The 20,018-nt window shown below is 37.8% G+C and overlaps 1 protein-coding gene and 1 long non-coding RNA gene across 2 annotated transcripts; one reads left to right on the forward strand and one right to left on the reverse strand.

Annotated features, from left to right (window-relative positions):
- Nucleotides 1–3,454: 3,454 nt before the first annotated feature.
- LOC141641389 (uncharacterized) lies at nucleotides 3,455–7,070 on the reverse strand. The gene is made up of 4 exons (XM_074450052.1): nucleotides 6,725–7,070; nucleotides 4,724–6,422; nucleotides 4,272–4,626; nucleotides 3,455–4,134 (listed from the first exon to the last, which is right to left on the reverse strand). Exons 2-4 carry the CDS (start codon nucleotides 6,215–6,217, stop codon nucleotides 3,455–3,457), a joined length of 2,529 nt encoding a protein of 842 aa, XP_074306153.1. The 5' UTR covers nucleotides 6,218–6,422; nucleotides 6,725–7,070.
- Nucleotides 7,071–8,793: 1,723 nt separating this feature from the next.
- LOC141630418 (uncharacterized) lies at nucleotides 8,794–9,315 on the forward strand. The gene is made up of 3 exons (XR_012537483.1): nucleotides 8,794–8,889; nucleotides 9,012–9,141; nucleotides 9,249–9,315. It is a non-coding gene; the product is annotated as an uncharacterized LOC141630418 (long non-coding RNA).
- The last annotated feature ends 10,703 nt before the right edge of the window (nucleotides 9,316–20,018 follow it).

A 20,018-nucleotide genomic window follows, 5' to 3' on the forward strand; every position in this document is an offset into this window, starting at 1 on the left:
CACTATGTTTTCACAAACACCTAAAGTCCGTCAATACGATGCGGCGGAACGCTTCTTTGAAGCTAAGCTTGAGAGGGGCCAAAAGGTTGGTCCCCATGTACTCAAAATGGTCGAATATGTTGACATCCTAGAGCGTCTAGGGTGTAAGATTCCTAAGACTCTTGTGGTGGATCGTATCCTCCACTCACTCCCCACCAAGTTTGCCCACTTTAGGGTAAACTATAACATGAATGACATGGATAAGAGTTACCATGAAATTCACGCATTCCTCACCCAAGCGGAGAGGGATATGGAAGCTAGTGGGAGTAAAAAAGGAGATATTTTAACCATGAAGTTAAAGAACATGTCCCTTGAAGTCAAGAAAGGAAAAGGGAAGGAGGAGTCCAAATTCAAGAAATCGTCAAAAAAACATGACAAGGGAAAGGGAAGGCCGTTGAGAATGGCAATCCCAAGGCAAAAAGTGTCAAACTCGCCGAGGCCGAATGTTTCCTTTGTAATGGGAAGGGGCATTATAGGAGGAGTTGTCCCAAATACTTGGAGGATCTCAAGGAAGGGCGTGTGATGCCTATTGGTATGATTTCCTCTCTCTATGTGATATACGTTAATTATGCATGTACTTCCACTTGGGTACTTGATACCAGAAGTGGCTCTCACCTTTGTAATCATTTGCAGGGTTTAAGGGGCGTGCAAGCACTAGCAAAAGGTGATGTGGATCTCCGCATGGGCAATGGAGCTAGAGTAGCCGCCGTTTCCGTGGGGACCTATGTGCTCACTTTAGCTAGTGGTTTAGAGTTGTATTTAAATAAGTGTTATTTTGTACCAACTTTAACTAAGAACATCATCTCCATTTACGCATTAGACGCGGAAGGCTTTTATTTTATGATTAAGGACAAGTGTTGTACTTTTTCTTTTAATGATGTGGTTTATGGCAAGGCCATTTCAATTGGAGGCATTTATTTTTTAAATGATGTTAATGACGTTTATCATGTGGAAACTAAAAAGCTCAAAACGGGTGATCCAAACGAATCCTACCTTTGGCATTGTCGTTTAGGCCACATAAACGAAAGACGCATTAAGAGACTTGCTTCATCAAAAGTGCTCAAACCATTTGGTTTCGAATCTTATGGTACATGCGAGTCTTGCGTTCTAGGCAAGATGACTCGTGCACCTTTTGCGGGAAAAGGGACACGAGCTAGTGAGGTTTTGGCCCTCATACATACGGATGTGTGTGGACCATTAACCATCACCGTTATAGGAGGTTTTCACTACTTCATTACTTTTACTGATAACTTAAGTAGATAAGGGTATGTCTACTTAATGAAGAACAAGAGTGAAGTTTTTGACAAGTTCAAAGAGATTCAAAATGAAGTAGAGAACCAATTGGATAAAAAGATTAAGACCCTACAGTCCGACCGTGGTGGTGAGTATCTAAATATTGAATTTGATTCACACCTAAAAGATTGTGGTATAGTATCACAATGGACTCCTCCTGGCACACCGCAATTAAATGGTGTGGCCGAAAGGAGAAACCGAACTTTACTTGATATGGTTCGGTCATAAGAGTCTAACTGAGCTTCCTAGTTCATTTTGGGGTTTTGCCCTCTTGTCTGCAGTATTTTCACTAAATCGAAGCCCGACTAAAGCAGCCGATAAGACTCCATATGAGATATGGACAGGAAAAGTCCCACATTTATCATTCATGCATATTTGGGGTTGCGAAGCGTACGTTAAGATCAAGTCTGACAATAAGCTTGCACCCAGATCTGACAAATGTCTTTTTATAGGATATCCAAGGGAAACACGTGGCTATTACTTCTACAATAAACACGAGAACAAAGTGTTTGTGGGTCGTGATGTTGTCTTCCTAGAAAAGAAGTTTATTTCTAGGAGACAGAGTGGGAGAAAATTTGAACTTGAAGAAGTTCGAGAGCCACAAACCGAGAATGAGGTAGAAGAGAACGTGGAGGATAGCATTCCCTCTTCCTCTGAAACGGCAAGTAGGATTTCTAATCCACCTGATCGCTACCTTGGTAACATCGAAGAGGATGGTGTTTTGTTACTTTTTGAAAGTGATGAACCCACTACCTACAAATCGGCCATGTCTAGTCCCGACTCCTCGCTTTGGCTAGAAACCATGCGGTCCGAAATGGATTCCATGTACGAGAACCAAGTATGGGACTTGGTTGATTTACCTGAGGGAGTGCGACCTCTTCAGTGTAAATGGATATATAAAATTAAGCTCGGCGTGGATAAACATGTGGATGTTTACAAAGCTAGATTGGTGGCAAAAGGTTTCACCCAAGTTCATGGTTTACACAATGATGAAACCTTCGCTCCAGTCGCTATGCTTAGGTCCATTAGGATAATCTTAGCGGTTGCCGCATTTCAGGATTATGATATTTGGCAAATGGATGTCAAAACCGCCTTCTTGAATGGGATTCTAGAAGAAGAGGTGTACATGATACAACCTGAAGGTTTTGTGGATACATCTAACCCTAAGAAGGTGTGTAAGCGCAAGAAGTCCCACTACAAGAAAAACTAAAACAGGCGACCGAAATTTGGCGACTGATATTGGTAGTCGCCAAATTGGCGACTGATTCACAAATTAGCGACTGAAATCAGTCGCCAATTTGGCGACTGATTTTTTTAAAAGGGGAATCTAATTTGGCGACCGATAATCAGATTTGGCGACTGATTTAAAAGTAGTCGCCAAATTGGCGACTGAATTTCAGTCGCCAAATGTGTTTTCGGTCGCCAAATTTTTTTATAGAAAAACGGAACTCCTCTCTCCTGCTTTACTCTTTCGAAACAAAAAAAAAAGGGATATTCTCACTTGTACCCCTTAGGTATAGACTAATCTCACTTATACCCTCACTTTTCCGCAAAACCCACTTGTACCCCCCAACTATATAATTATACATATTCCGTGACCATTACCTTACACTGTCAACATTAACGTTAAGTCACACGTTGGTTAATTAAAATAGCTAACATATTTGTTCTCATCCCCTCCCATCATTCCCTGCAAATTCCTTCATTTTATACAAACCCACTTTAATTTCCTTACTGCAACATTCATTTTCTTCCTTTCTTCCCTATACTTCATCTTTAACATTCATTTTTAACCATTCATTTATCATCTATCTTTATTTACCTATGTTTTCTTCATCCTATTTTCACTTCTTATAGTGCTTCTAGTGAATAACTATAAGCAGCAAGCAAAATTATACGATGGAATAGTAAAATACTTCGTAGTCAACATTAATGAGAAAACAGAATTTTTTTCAAACAAAATGCTTCACCATTTCCAGCCCAAAATTAACGAGCAGTAGCAATATTTGACACATTACAATGTTCTCAAGATCTATGCTAATAACGCAAGCTAGTAGAAAAAAACTTAAGCCAAAAAAAAAGGAATGGTGATTGAGTGCATATTTCCATACTTGAAAAAAACTTAAGCCGTTGTCTTCCTTTTTGTCCCCTTGCTTGAAGTAGAAGCTTGAGTGCATATTTCCATACTTGCAGAAGCTGATTTGGTAATCTTGCATAGCATCTGCCTTTTCTCCTTTGCGGTGTACCCTCCTTTACACGTCCTTGTGTTGTGTCCAAAACAATTACATTTCTTACACTTGACTGTAGTAGACCTCTTCCCCTTTCTTTGTTCCCCGGGTTCCCTTCTCCGGTTTCTAGAGGGTCTCCCAATCGACCTTTTTAACGTAGGTGGTTCCAAGGTAGGAATATCGTCAAAGGAAGGCCATTGCTCAGAATCGGGAATAGGATTAATGCATAAGCTATACGCTTCCTTGTATTTCCTAACAGAATACCATTCAGAGACATACTTATTTGGATCCTTATTAGCCACCAATATAGCTCTAACGGCATGTTTGCAAGGTATGCCACTAATTTGCCATAAACCACAAGCGCAAGTTTTGTTAGACAAAGACACTGAAAATTGTGTCCTACCATCAAGTACCTCATACTTGCCAGGGCCAGAATAATATGTTTGACATCGTCTTGAATTTTTTCTCACCTCTTTCAACCACTTCTTTACATTTGGACATATTCCATCATCAGGCCAAGTTTCAGCAACGTGTTGTCGAGTGGCATGCCTCACCATAGATATTCTTCTTACACCTACATGTATGAAATTTTGTTAGACAACTAAAAGACGTTAACCGAGTCAATTAAAAGACCTACATGAATAGTAATTTGTGAGCAAAAAAACACACATATTATGAACTAAACTGAGGTATAATTGAGTAATTACCCACCTTCAAGTAGAGCTAGTACTGGTAAGCTTCTATGCACTCCTAATGTGCTATTGAAACTTTCCACAAAGTTTGAAGTGTTCTCGTCAGTTGCTAAGTCCGGATCAAAGCAGTGTTTGGTCCAAGTCTCTTTATCTCCTATGTCAAGTAACCACCTAGCACATCCTGCACCTCCTGCTTTAGCCACCGTTTCAAGAGCTTTCTTGAATGTGGACTCAGACGTAGAGTTAACCACCCTCCAAAACAGCTGGTGCATCAGGACACCTGGATACTCTTTCTTGAAGTTACTGCACAAATGTCGAGCACAATACCTCCTACGTGCTTCTGGCCACACAACTTGTAAAGCTGGCTCCACGCCCTATAAGTAGCATGAAATAAGAAATGATTGAGTAGTATGTATATTTGAGTAATTACTAAGGTAGTATATAAGTAAGTTTGTAAGTAAAAGTGCTTACTTTCTGTCTGTCCGATATGATAGTCCAGTTAGACCTCTCACTATCTTTTAGAAGTTGCTTCAATTGCCAAAAGAAGTTCATCCAAGTATCTTTGTTCTCAGACTCAACCACCCCTACTGCAATTGGGAATAATTCATTATTGGCATCAAGTGCCACAGCTGCTAACAGAACACCACCATAATGTCCTTTTAGGTGAGTACCATCAACCCCAATAAGACCTCTACATCCAGCAATGAAGCCCTTAACCTGAGCATCAAATGCCACAAACAAGCTTTTGAACTGAAGAGGTCTTTCTGGAGTGTCCATGTATGCCCATGTGCATTGAGCAACACTCCCAGGATTTGTTAGCTTAACCATCTCACAATACTTACCCATTATCTTATAAGATTCATCATGTCCACCATTTATCACTTTCAAAGCTGTATCCTTCATTCTGTACAATGTAGATGACTTCATTTCCAGCCCATATCTGGTTCTTAGTAGATCTTGAAGTGAAGTGGCAGGAATATCCGGGTTTGCTCGTATATCGTCCATTAGTTTAGATGCAACCCAAGGAGCATTGGCCATAGGATTATGATTTTTCACCCCTTTACACCCATGATCAGGATTATTTATCGACTTTATGGCCCAAGTTATGTTATCTGGTAGAATACTTGCATGAATTCTCCAATCACAATCAAGGGTGGCACATTCCGCCGTGTACCTCTTTGAGTCTGCCTTAAGAACGACGACAAAGAATCCTTCTTGAATGCAAAAATCTCTTAAGACGTCTTTGAAATGCTCCTTATCCATGAAAAGCATCCATGGCCTTAGTTTAATTGACCCAAATTCTGTGTCCTCGAACATCTCACCATTTGCATAAACTCGAGAACACTCACCTTCATCCTCAATTAGCCACTCATTCTTTTGAAAAGGAACATAGCCGTCATCTATATAATTCAAAGAAGACAAAATACACCCATCTTCCTCCTCTAAATCATTCATGTCGTCCTCCTCTTCTACATCATCACTATCTGACGGCTCATAATGTCGATCTGTTTCATCAGAATCACCATCATCTTCATGTCTATAAGATACTCTTACGCTTCTTGCTACCCGTGTATCACTCCCTTCTCTGTTTTCTGACAATTTGGTCTTAGGAACATAAATCCCCTTCAATTTCGCTGTAGCCTTGGGCAATTTATACCTCTCATGAGTGACAATTGATTGAGTCACACTAACATCACCACTACCAGCACCTTTAACACTAACTTGATTCCTCCTAACTTGTAACTTTTGCCTACCGATAACACCATCAAATGTCAGAGAGCCCAACATAACTTGTGAGGAAATGGTATTGTGGATATTTGGTTCAACCATGCTTTTGTCATTGTTCATACTATTATCTCTAAGTTGTCTAGCCATTGTAAGAACATGGGACGGGGTTGGGGTTTTACCTATCCAAATATCAATTTCATTCTTTCCCTCATCCTCAAACCTTCTAAACATCTCCATTAAACCCCTATCATCCAACAAAATTACAGAATTATTTTTCTAATCATACCATAGAGATGGATGTTTTGGCAGACGCATATCCGCTTTCTCCGCCTCATCATACAAGTCATTTATCACATCCATTAGAAGACTCTTATCAGTGTCCTCTACCCTAATTACAACACTTTTACCAGCAAAATGCATATTGATATGAATTGATTCCATTCTGCAAAAAACATGCAATACACACAGTTTAAAGTATAAATCATCAATAAAAAGTGACAAAAAATTCACCTAAAAATACGAGAAAATGAACAGCCAAACATTGATCATACAAACTTGGGATTCACTATAAGATATTCATTACAAATATGAAAAAGATTCAAACTTTACGACTATACAACAATATATAAACAAAAAATACTCTGATTTAATTGATTTTTAACCGAATAATTCATAATATCTTGCAGTCATGAACGATATATCATATGAAATTGGGGAAAAAACGTAGAAGAAGAGATTACTTACATAATATAGCAAAAGAGGAACAACAAGAGCAACTTGACTACTAATTTGGCAGATTGTTAGATGATAGGATGATTATAAGTGAGAAGGAGAAATAAGGAAGCTTAAGGGTTTTTGAAATTCTGAAGCAGAGTATGTTTGAGTAAGGGTTTGGACTTTGGAGCGTAAAATAGAGAATGCTCTTTTAATTAGCCAAGTGTGAGTTAACGTCAGTATTAACGGTGTAAGGTAATGGTCACGGATTATGTATAATTAGATAGTTGAGGGGTACAAGTGGGTTTTGCGAAAAAGTAGGGGTATAAGTGGGATTAGTTTATACTTAAGGGGTACAAGTGAGAATATCCCAAAAAAAAAAGAGAGGAAGCAGCAACGGGCGATTAAGGCGACGACAACAACCACACAACCACACCACCACTTCCACCACCGTGACCACCGTTCTCATTGCCTCCATCACTCTCTTTAATTAGGTTAGTGTTTTTTTGTTTAATTTTAGTTTAATTAGTTTAATTTGTTAGATTAATTTGTAGTTAGTTTGATTAATTTGTGGTTAGTTTGTTAGATTTATTTGTAGTTAGTATATTAGATTAATTTGTAGTTAGATTTAGTTTAATTTGTGTTTGAATTAAAAGGGAATGATTAAGGGGGTTTGTGTTTAGGTTTAGGGTTATGGGTTATGGGTGGGGGTTTGGTCGGCCGTGGGTGGCGGTGGGGGAAGGGTGGCGGTGGTCCGTGGGTGGCTGTGGTCCGTGGGTGCGGTGGGCCTTGGTGAAACCGTCTCATTATTATTATTATTAGTATTAGTATTAGTATTATTATTGTTATTATTATTATTATTATTATTATTATTATTATTATTATTATTATTATTATTATTATTATTATTATTATTATTATTATTATTATTATTATTATTATTATTATTATTATTATTACTAATTAAACCGTCTTATTATTATTAATATTAAGCTAAGTGAAACCGTCTTTTGCATTAATGGAATTAGCTAAGTGGAACCGTCTTTTGGATTAAGAGAAATTATCTATTAGCTAAGTAGAACCTTCTTTAGGACTTGATTTTGATAAATTTAGTTTGATAATTCATGTTATTGATGAATTGAGGTAGAATAACCTTGTTATTTTTGTTTTTCTTTTCTCTTTTCGGGTTGTCACATGGTGCTAGGCACCACCGTCACGCTGTAGTTGTTGCTTCTTGTTTTCTTTTCATTTTTGCTTTTACTTGATTAGGTAACCTCCTCTTACCAGTTACCTTTTAAATTTACTAATTTTAGTTCAAATTATGTTACGGACTTTAGGATAGAAGCCTTTATTATGTGGTTGAATTGGGCTATTGATTGACTTAATTAATTTAGTACTTGATTGTGTTGTTGTTTGATTTGATGTTGACTTAGTATTCGTTCAAGAATTACTCATTAGAGTAATTCTTGAATAGTCCCCATTTTGGGATCGTTTGTCTTTGTGCGTTCAAGTCATTTAGGTAGTAAACACGTACTTGTGATTTATTAATGAGGAATGAGTTTGGTGGCGATCCCTTTAATGTTCTCCGAATACATGTATATGTGTATTTGGAGAACTGAAGGGAATTGCTGCCGAATTTTTTCCTCATTAATAAATTACAAGTGTGTTTGCTAGTGACTTGAAACGTACATTGACGGGTTTAGGTTGGAGTGATAAGGACCCCATTCGAAGATGGATTACTTATTGACAATATTTATATATTGTTTTCATATGTTTATTGTATAATGTGGAGTATAATGTTTAAATTTTGTATGTAAAATTTTTTTATTATTTTTTAAAAATGTTTAAATTACTTTGGGGTCTTCTTTAGATTAAAATGAAGAGATTGGAACGTTCATGGATGTATGAAGGAAGATTAGACCATTCCAATAAGAAAAGACGTCCTACCGCTATTTTTATTTCTTTTTTTTTTTTTTACATGTTCAAAAGACGTCCTACCGCTATTAGTCTACTATTTTTATTTCTTTTTTTTTTTTTTTGTAATTTTACATGTTCAAAATAAATGCAGGTTTATGGACGATTGCGTGATACGAGGTGACACGAAAAGCACGAAGACTAATTTCGTGGGTCCAATTCCTACATCGTGGACACAAGCTTCTCATGCACAAAGAGAGGCGTGGTTCAATAACTTTCGGGTATATATTTTCCGTAATTCTTTGTTTTAGAAACCAAATAATTAATTTTGATTAATTTTTTAAGAACCAAGGTTATACTTTTATTTTATACTAATATGAAATTTTGTCGCTTTTTTTTGTAGTTATCATTTGCTTGGTCACCGTCTCAAGAACAGAATGTCCGTATCAGGTACAATGACGTCGGTACTCGACGATATCGGGACGTGATTTGGAAGGTAGTTAGGCGCCCAAAGGAACCAGACCACATGAAAGGTATTTAATTAACTTGTTTTGTTATTTGTATTAATTAGCTTATACTCTCTTATATTATAAATAATATCAGTAACTTATTAGTTATGATTTCATATGTGTAATTGCAGGTGACAAGTATGAAGGCTTAATAAAGCATACCAAAAGTGAAGCTTTTCAGAAGAAGTCTAAGCAAGCATTCCTCAACAAAAGAGGAGGAAAGGAAGACGCCGTGAACGAGCCTACTCATTACGCGGGTTCGTGGATCGTTCGGAATCGTATGTTGGGTGTAAGTACTTTGTCTATTATTTTACACTTTTTTTTTTGTTTTCAATGCAACATGTTTATTTTATGTTAGATTTTTTGTTGATTTTATAACATGTATGTTTTTTTTTTTTCATTCGAGAGAGGAAAGAAGAAGTCACGACCAATTGCGACGATGCGAACTCAAGTTTCGGACACGCATTCCAGAGTTGACGGAAAAGGGGTTAGAACTTGGACTAAGCCAAAAGACAAGCAATTATATGTAAGTTTTCCGTAACACTTAATTTTTGTTAGTTTATTCTCTTTTAAAATGTCGTATATAAGGTGGTTACCATATTAACTTACTACCATTTGTTTAATATTGTAGGAAGCATTTGAACGAGAAAAAGCCGCCAATCCAGAAAGACCGGACAATGACATATGGTATGAGTTGGTGGATGGCTTCAAGAAAGGGCACGTGTATGGTACCGGAAGTTCAACACCGGCTTTCTATGAGAAAACGCGTAGAAGATCGACTTCAAAAATTCCCAGCAACACGTATCAACCGGGAGTTATTAGTCAACTTCAAAGTCAAATAAGAGAGCGTGATGAATGTGATGCCAAACGTGATGAAGAACTTGCCAAACGTGATGAAGAATTCCGGCAAATGAAGGAAAGAATGGAAATGTTTGAGAATTGGTGGCAAGGTTGTAACCCCGGACCTAGATCCAACTACGATCCAAATGATCCGCATGGTCCACATGGGGGGAGTGGAGCCGGTGTTGGCTTCCAAGTAAGATGATTTTAGCATGTAAGTTTGTAAAACTTGAACACTTTAGACTTGAACATTTAGAATAGCTTAGCTTGTAAAACTTTCATTTTCAATATATGAAATGAAGTTTGAGAAATTGGGAGGTGTTGGTTTGAAATGTATGGTGTTGTGTGTGTTGAAATGGGATGTATGGTGTTGTGGAACATCGGTTTGTATGCAGGTTGTAAATATTTAGCTAGCAATGAAAACGAAAAAAACCACCAAAACATACAAAAGAGCTTTGGCGATCGAATTGGGATTTGCGATCGCAATTGATCGCCAATTTGGCGACTGATTTCAAGGTAGTCGCCAAAATGGCGACTGAATTTCAGTCGCCAAATCCCAATTCAGTCGCCAAATTACATCAGCCAAACTGGCTACGTCACCCAAAAAAGGAGACTGAATTGGCATTTGGCGACTGCTATTCAGTCGCCAATTTGGCGACTACCTTTAATCAGTCGCCAATTTGGCGACTACCCTATCAGTCGCCATTTTTGGCATTTGGCGACTGATTAGGCAGTCGCCAAATTTGGCGACCGACTTTAGTCGCCAAAGCTAGAAAAGGAGACTAAGGTCCGCGACTGACGTTTGGCGACTGATTTCAGTCGCCAAATTGATTTTGGCGACTGATTTCAGTCGCCAAATTGATTTTGGCGACTGATTTCAGTCGCCAAAATCAGTCGCCTGTTTTAATTCTTTTTGTAGTGTTCATTTATGGTCTTAAGCAAGCATCTATGAGTTGGAATCATCGCTTTGATCATGTTATTAAACAATACGGTTTCACTAGAAGTGTGGAAGAACCGTGTTTATACATGAAGTTTAGTGGGAGTAAGGTTGCATTCCTTGTCCTATATGTGGATGACATATTGCTCATTGGGAATGATATTCCATCACTCACTTCCGTTAAGGAGTGGCTAGGGAAACACTTCCAAATAAAGGACTTCGGAGAGGCACAACGAATCTTGGGTATCCGGATCTATAGGGATAGGTCCAAAAGGATACTAGCATTGAGTCAAGAAGCTTATATTGACAAAGTTCTTTACCGGTTCAATATAAAAGACTCCAAGAGAGGATTTCTACCTATGGGCCAAGGGATTACTTTGAGCAAGTCACAGTCTCCCTCTACTCCTAAGGAGATTGAACACATGAAGACCGTCCTTTATGCTTCCGCTGTTGGGTCAATCATGTATGCTATGATTTGCACTCGTCCCGACGTTGCGTATGCCTTGAGCATGACAAGTCGTTATCAAGCCAAGCCTGGTGAGAGTCACTGGATAGCCGTAAAGAACATCCTTAAGTACTTGAGAAGGACTAAGGATTCGTTCTTAGTGTTTGGAGGAGACACTGAGTTACGTGTAAGAGGTTACACGGACGCAAGTTTCCAAACCGATCGGGATGACATGAAATCCCAATCCGGCTATGTGTTTATGCTAAATGGAGGAGCATGTTTGCTGGAAGAGCTTCAAGCAAAGCGTTACCGCGGATTCTACAACAGAGGCTGAGTACCTTGCAGCGTCTGAGGCTGCGAAGGAAGCTGTTTGGATTAGGCAATTCATGGAGGGACTAGGAGTAGTCCATTCCGTCAAAGATCCTATCACTCTATATTGTGATAACAGTGGAGCTATTTTTCAATCCAAAGAGCCGAAGTCTAGTAACAAATCTAGACACATTGAAAGGAAATACCATGTAATTAGAGATTATGTGGAAAGGAAGGAAATTGACATTTGTAAGGTTGGGACAGATGATAATATTGCTGATCCTTTAACCAAGCCTTTATCAAAGGCTAAGCATGATGGTCATGTCGTCACTATGGGATTGAGACGAGTACCAAATTTTCTTTAGATTATGGATATGTAATAATTGGATAGTGTATCTCTTATTATATATATGATAATCACATTCATTGTTTTCGCATTCATTCTTTTATGAATCTTTTATTTAGTGTGACTAAATTTTAAATACCTTGTTTATCTGAATAAGTTGTGGAGACAATGTTGAACACTATTCAAGTTAATAAGATGAACATTGTATTTTGTCCCTAGTCACTTAATGAGGTAACGACTCGGAGTGACTAGACTGTAAGTCGATTGATGGTTGTTCAACACCATAAGGTCATATGTGATGAATGGTCGATTACATAGGCAGAGTGTGTGACACTTTGCCGGACAGTGACCATTTAGAGAGTCCCTAAGTTCTGTTATAGACGCCTGGTCGTGGCGGGGATCTCTAAGATGTTCTAATGAGTCGATTCTTTTGACTGGAGACTATTATCTGAGCAAGTGCAGTTTTCGAGTGACTTTGGTTTTTGTCCTAGGTCGTGCCGTGAAAAGAGGCCAAAAGAGCATTTACTTGGTCATGGTGAGCTGTATTGTACAAAAGGATAGATATGGCATACAGGAATTGTCCACCCACGTTGGGTAACTATATCTCAAGGCCACTCGAGGAGTTAATGACTACAAATGCGTGGACACGCTCGGAAGTAATCTGTGAGAGATTTTTCCGGTCAGGTAGTCACACTCCCGATCGAGAAAACCACTCGCGATATATTCGTGTGCAAGTGCGACCTGAAAGACACCTTGCATTGAGTGGGAGATTAAAACGGACAAGAGAATTGGTAGCGCACACCTTGTGTCGGACAAGTGGGAGATTGTTGGAGTTAGTGTCCTCCACAATAGTGCGTTTACATAATAAATCTCATTAGTGGAATATCATCAGATATTTAATTATTTGATCCTCGTCAGTTGATTAACGTAAATCGATAACGGCTGGCTGACTAGAGTTTACCGTTATTGTCGTGAGACGGCGGTGATCAACTGACCCCTTTCGGTCACACCTAAAGGAACGAACCCCAATTGACAACTAATTAATTGTATGAGATACAATTTAATTAGTCCCTTGATTTATAGACTAAAAGGTTAGTCGATTATTTTTTGAGAGATTTCGAGTTGCGAACTCGAGGCACGGCAGTTATTATTTAATTATGTGATAATTGAATAATAAATTTTGGGAGACGGGTTTTAGTTAATTAATTGTTAATTCACTAAAATTGTACTAATTGATTAATGTGATTAATATAAGTACGTAAATAATATGTGTAGTGGTACACGTGTATTTACGGAGTGATTTGGACGATTTAATTATGGAAGTATTTAAACTTGAAACGATGTTTAAAATAAAATTACACGTATTTGTGCGACAAATATTAGAACCAATATGGACCCGTAAATGGACAAGTGGACCGTGTAAAATAGAGTAGTGGATGATTAGGAACATAATCATTTCACCTTACTTTATATAATATCATAAGTTATCTTATATAGATTTTGCATGTGATGTAAGATTAAAAATATAAGACAAATTGAACACTCCACCTCACACACACTCCACCCGGTTTTTCCCCCCTTTATAGACCAAATTGTTATTCATTTATCTAGTGTGTTCACTTGTACACTTTGAATGTGATATCTTTATTTGGTCTTCCTCTCTCTAAAATAATATACATCTTTACTAAGATTGTTAGTATACAAATTAATATTTACTAAGAGAGTTAGTAATATTAAAATATTATCAAGGGTATAATTTTAACAAGTTTCTAGTTAAATAGTTGTTATTATTTTTGGGTTAAGTTCTTGGGTGCATCTTGAAGGAGATATTCTCTTTGAAGATTTGTAAGGAGGATCATCCATTTGTTATAAGCTCATGAACAAACTAGTAAGGCGAACTAGTTTGTGCCCATTTTACCATAAAATCAATGTAAGGAAATTGTTTTTCCTTAAACTTTCATTTTTATGCTTTTATATTTGCATTCATGTTACATAGATCACCTAAATGATAAATTATGAGAAAATTTAATTTTTATTAGAGAGTCTAATATGTATCTATGATCTTTCAAGTGGTATCAGAGCTTAGGCTTGTAATTTGCATGTTGATTTTAGGCATTTTAATGAATTTTGAGAAAATTTATAAAAACTCAAAAATTGTGTTAGAAGAGGTTTTAGCATGAAATTTTTTGGGCATGCATACCTAATAATCTTAAAAGGTTTGTGGTTAAGTTTTGTGATTTTTGAAGTTATTTTGCTATTTTTAATGATTTTTGGTAGAAAACCGAGTCAAAATGCCGTATTTAGTTAAAAATTGACTAAAAATAGTTATAAGTTGATTCGGTCCATGGAATTTTTATGGTATTTCATGAATGTTTTCTAATGATTGTATGCAAATGGTTGAAGGTTGGTTCGAATTTTTTGCATGTTTATTGATTTTATGAGATGAAAGTTGATAAAAGTGAAATAAAATAATCATAATTTCGAAACATTTAATTATGCCCTTGATAAATTTATATACATTTAAAAATATTATTTAAATGTTAAAATTGAATTTCATTATGTGTTTTCACTTTGTTTTGATGTTTATTGGTTTTAGTGGTTAAAAACCAATAAATATTGATCTTTTCTTCATAAATTTTATCCGTTTTTTTGGGGCAATTTTTATGACATTTTGGTGTTCTTGGGAGTGTTCCAGAATACTCAAAATTTTTGTTTCATTTTTTTGGGTAATTTTTCAATTATTTTGGATTTTTACTTAAATATTATGATTTTACCGATTAAATTAGCAAAATATCACCAAATCAAACTAATTATTCATCATAAAATTAGTGAGGACTAATTTTGAGGTTCAAAACAGTTTGGAAAATTAGTATGGACTTAAATGAGATTTAAGAGTTGATTATTGATTTTTACATGTTAAAAATCGATTAAATCCACAAAACCCGATATGGATACCAATGATTGTTAGATAGAGCGATTTTGGCATGATTTTACAGAATTTTAAGCATATTTATTTAATTTGAATGAATGAATGTCATTTATTTAAAGTATTTATCTTGTTGTACCTAGTATGGCCTAGTTTATTTTTAATCGTTATTACCCGAAATGAATGGGAATATCGATTTGTTTGTAATTAAATATGATCTCGTATCGTCGGTTTGTAATTAATTAATAGTTTTATTTATTTTATTAATTAATGTATAATAGGAATAGCTATGTAATTCAATTGTAATAATTTATTCTTATCGGCGTTTCCAAAAGACGGATTACATCGAGACGGAGTCTATTTTTGGAAGGTATTCCAAATCCCACAAGAAGGAGCCACTTATGGAATGATGAGGCAAGGGACCAAGGAGTTGGTTTCCGAAATGTAATAGACTAGTTTTTATTAACTAAGTGGCCATACTAGGATTTATTCATATGCTTACTTGTTTGCTTGTTTTATTTTCGCGCATGCCAAAATCGTCATTCACATGCATTTTATTTTTCCGCGGTTGTCAATTCACGTCATTTACATTCACCGAATTAATTCACTTATAAGGAATTTATGACTAAATTGACAAGATCTCTCACATAACTAAAATTGAGATTAGCTTTACCAATTAGTAACACCTATGAATCTCTTGTTCATTAGAGCCACGCTCGCCCAAGCGGGGTGTTCTCTTTTTACCTTGGGTAAGTAGGGTGGTAAATGGTTATCACACGCTAAAACTGGTTGTACTCAACGGGATATAAGACGGTCTTGTGTTCCGGGGCTAGTAGATGGATTTAAGGAAATTCGGCGACCAAGAGTTCTAGAGGTAGAATTAGTCAACGTGGCTTACCGAATTTACACAATTATGGGATATTTCGCCCAAGCGATGCTCATTTTTGTTTAATATTTGGGTCTTGGAATCATTTATATAATTTACTGGGAGATCATTATATAAATGCTAAAACTTGTTAAACATGTTTTCACAAGTAAATTTTTTTAAACAATGGATGTTGATTTTTCCTTTTTGTTGTAGCATTTTAATTCGCAATGGCAACTTCATCAACTCCATCGACTACTTCACTAGGCAAAGATTCATGGCTAAGGTCCGTAATGGACAAATGTATCTTAAAAGATGACGGTAGTAACTTTCTTGAATGGGAATCCAACATCAAAAGTGCCGCGTTGTCTGACAATGTGCTCACTTACTTGACCGATGCTCCTCCTATCTAGCCCGGTGCAAGGGCTTCATCGGCGGTGCCGACCGCCTACGATAACCATGTGAGGATGTCGAATGATATCAAGAATGTGTTGATATGGTCAATGTCTCCAAAGCCCAAGCTATCATGCATTTCTTTTAATGCGTACGATATATTCACTCGTATGATCACTATGTTTTCACAAACACCTAAAGTCCGCCAATAAGATGCGGCAGCACGCTTCTTTGAAGCTAAGCTTGAGAGGGGCCAAAAGGTTGGTCCCCATGTACTCATAATGGTCGAATATGTTGAAATCCTAGAGCGTTTAGGGTGTAAGATTCCTAAGACTCTTGTGGTGGATCGTATCCTCTACTCACTCCCCACCAAGTTTCTCCACTTTAGGGTAAACTACAACATGAATGACATGGATAAGAGTTACCATGAAATTCATGCACTCCTCACCCAAGCGGAGAGGGATATGGAAGCTAGTGGGAGTGAAAAAAGAGATGTTTTAACCATGAAGTTAAAGAAGATGTCCCTTGGAGTCAAGAAAGGAAAAGGGAAGGAAAAGTCCCAATTCAAGAAATTGTCAAAGAAACATGACAAGGTAAAGGGAAGGAAGTTGAGAATGGCAATCCCAAGGCAAAAAGTGTCAAACTCTCCGAGGCCGAATGTTTCCATTGTAATGGGAAGGGGCATTATAGGAGGAGTTGTCCCAAATACTTGGAGGATCTCAAGGAAGGGCGTGTGACGCCTATTGGTATGATTTCCTCTCTCTATGTGATAGATTTTAATTATGCTTGTACTTCCATTTGGGTACTTGATACCGGATGTGGCTCTCACCTTTGTAATTATTTGCAGGGTTTAAGGGACGTGCAAGCACTAGCAAAAGGTGATTTGGATCTCCGCATGGGCAATGGAGCTCGAGTAGCTGCCGTTTCCGTGGGGACCTATGTGCTCACTTTAGCTAGTGGTTTAGAGTTGTATTTAAATAAGTGTTATTTTGTATCAACTTTAACTAAGAACATCATCTCCATTTACGCGTTACACGCGGAAGGCTTTTGTTTTATGATTAAGGACAAGTGTTGTACTTTTTCTTTTAATGATGTGGTTTATGGAAAGACCATTTCAATTGGAGGCATTTATGTTTTAAATGATGTTAATGACGTTTATCATGTGGAAACTAAAAAGCTCAAAACGGGTGATCCAAATGAATCCTACCTTTGGCATTGTCGTTTAGGCCACATAAACGAAAGACGCAATAAGAGACTTGCTTCATCAAAAGTGCTCAAACCATTTGGTTTTGAATCTTATGGTACATGCGAGTCTTGCGTTCTAGGCAAGATGACTCGTGCACCTTTTGCGGGAAAAGGGACACAAGCTAGTAAGGTTTTGGCCCTCATACATACGGATGTGTGTGGACCATTAACCATCACCGCTAGAGGAGGTTTTCACTACTTCATTACTTTTACTGATGACTTAAGTAGATATGGGTATGTCTACTTAATGAAGAACAAGAGTGAAGTTTTTGACAAGTTCAAAGAGTTTCAAAATGAAGTAGATAACCAATTGGATAAAAAGATTAAGATCCTACGGTCCGACCGTGGTGGTGAGTATCTAAATATTGAATTTGATTCACACCTAAAAGATTGTGGTATAGTATCATAATGGACTCCTCCTGGCACACCGCAATTAAATGGTGTGGCCGAAAGGAGAAACCGAACTTTACTTGATATGGTTCGGTCTATGATGGGTCTAACTGAGCTTCCTAGTTCATTTTGGGGTTTTGCCCTCTTGTCTGCAGTATTTTCACTAAATCGAAGCCCGACTAAAGCAGCCGATAAGACTCCATATGAGATATGGACAGGGAAAGTCCAACATTTGTCATTCATGCGTATTTGGGGTTGCGAAGCGTACGTTAAAATCAAGTCTGACAATAAGCTTGCACCCATGTCTTAAAAATGTCTTGTTGTAGGATATCCAAGGGAAACACGTGGCTATTACTTCCACAATAAACACGAGAACAAAGTGTTTGTGGCTCGAGATGTTGTCTTCCTAGAAAAGGGGTTTATTTCTAGGAAACAAAGTGGGAGAAAATTTGAACTTGAAGAAGTTCGAGAGCCACAAACCGAGAATGAGGTAGAGGAGAACGTGGAGGATAGCATTCCGTCTTCCTCTGAAACGGTAATTGTTCCTAGAAAGTCAAGTAGGATTTCTAATCCACCAGATCGCTACCTTGGTAACATCAAAGAGGATGGTGTTTTGTTACTTTTTGAAAGTGATGAACCCACTACCTACAAATCGGCCATGTCTAGTCCCGACTCCTCGCTTTGGCTAGAAGCCATGCGGTCCGAAATGGATTCCATGTACGAGAGACAAGTATGGGACTTGGTGGATTTACCTGAAGGAGTGCGACCTCTTCAGTGTAAATGGATATATAAAATTAAGCTCGGCGTGGATAAACATGTGGATGTTTACAAAGCTAGATTGGTGGCAAAAGGTTTCACCCAAGTTCATGGTTTACACTATGATGAAACCTTCGCTCCAGTCGCTATGCTTAGGTCCATTAGGATAATCTTAGCGGTTGCCGCATTTCATGATTATGAGATTTGGCAAATGGATGTCAAAACCGCCTTCTTGAATAAGATTCTAGAAGAAGAGGTGTACATGATACAACCTGAAGGTTTTGTGAATACATCTAACCCTAAGAAGGTGTGTAAGCTCAAGAAGTCCATTTATGGTCTTAAGCAAGCATCTAGGAGTTGGAATCATCGCTTTGATCATGTTATTAAACAATACGGTTTCACTAGAAGTGTTGAAGAACCGTGTTTATACATGAAGTTTGGTGGGAGTAAGGTTGCATTCCTTGTCCTATATGTGGATGACATATTGCTCATTGGGAATGATATTCCATCACTCACTTCCATTAAGGAGTGGCTAGGGAAACACTTCCAAATTAAGGACTTGGGAGAGGCACAACGAATCTTGGGTATCCGGATCTATAGGGATAGGTCCAAAAGGATACTAGCATTGAGTCAAGAAGCTTATATTGACAAAGTTCTTGATCAGTTCAATATGAAAGACTCCAAGAGAGGATTTCTACCTATGGGCCAAAGGATTACTTTGAGCAAGTTACAGTCTCCCTCTACCCCTAAGAAGATTGAACACATGAAGACCGTCCCTTATGCTTCCGTTGTTGGGTCTATCATGAATGCTATGATTTGCACTCGTCCTGACGTTGCGTATGCCTTGAGCATGACAAGTCGTTATCAAGCCAATCCTGGTGAGAGTCACTGGATAGCCGTAAAGAACATCCTTAAGTACTTGAGAAGGACTAATGATTCGTTCTTAGTGTTTAGAGGAGACACAGAGTTGCGTGTAAGAGGTTACACGGACGCAAGTTTCCAAACCGATCGGGATGGCATGAAATCCCAATCCGGCTATGTGTTTATGCTAAATGGAGGAGCTGATTGCTGGAAGAGCTTCAAGCAAAGCGTTACCGTGGATTCTACAACAGAGGCTGAGTACCTTGCAGCGTCTGAGGCTGCGAAGGAAGCTGTTTGGATTAGGCAATTCATGGAGGGACTAGGAGTAATCCATTCCGCCAAAGATCCTATCACTCTATATTGTGATAACAATGGAGCTATTTTTCAAGCCAAAGAGCTGAAGTCTAGTAACAAATCTAGACACATTGAAAGGAAATACCATGTAATTAGAGATTATGTGGAAAGGAAGGAAATTGACATTTGTAAGGTTGGGACAGATGAAAATATTGATGATCCTTTAACCAAGCCTTTATCAAAGGCTAAGCATGATGGTCATGTCGTCGCTATGGGATTGAGACGAGTACCAGA

The sequence above is a fragment of the Silene latifolia genome, chromosome 2 (assembly GCF_048544455.1).
Source record: "Silene latifolia isolate original U9 population chromosome 2, ASM4854445v1, whole genome shotgun sequence".
Classification (NCBI taxonomy): Eukaryota; Viridiplantae; Streptophyta; class Magnoliopsida; order Caryophyllales; family Caryophyllaceae; genus Silene; species Silene latifolia.

Bases quoted from the DNA above. Each gene is read 5' to 3' on its own strand.
- LOC141641389 (XM_074450052.1), bottom strand. From the start codon at position 6,217: ATGGAGATGTTTAGAAGGTTTGAGGATGAGGGAAAGAATGAAATTGAT. The intron at 4,627-4,723 runs GTAAGCACTTTT...TGCTACTTATAG, and splicing joins TCATATCGGACAGACAGAAA to GGCGTGGAGCCAGCTTTACA. The intron at 4,135-4,271 runs GTGGGTAATTAC...TCATACATGTAG, and splicing joins AGTACTAGCTCTACTTGAAG to GTGTAAGAAGAATATCTATG.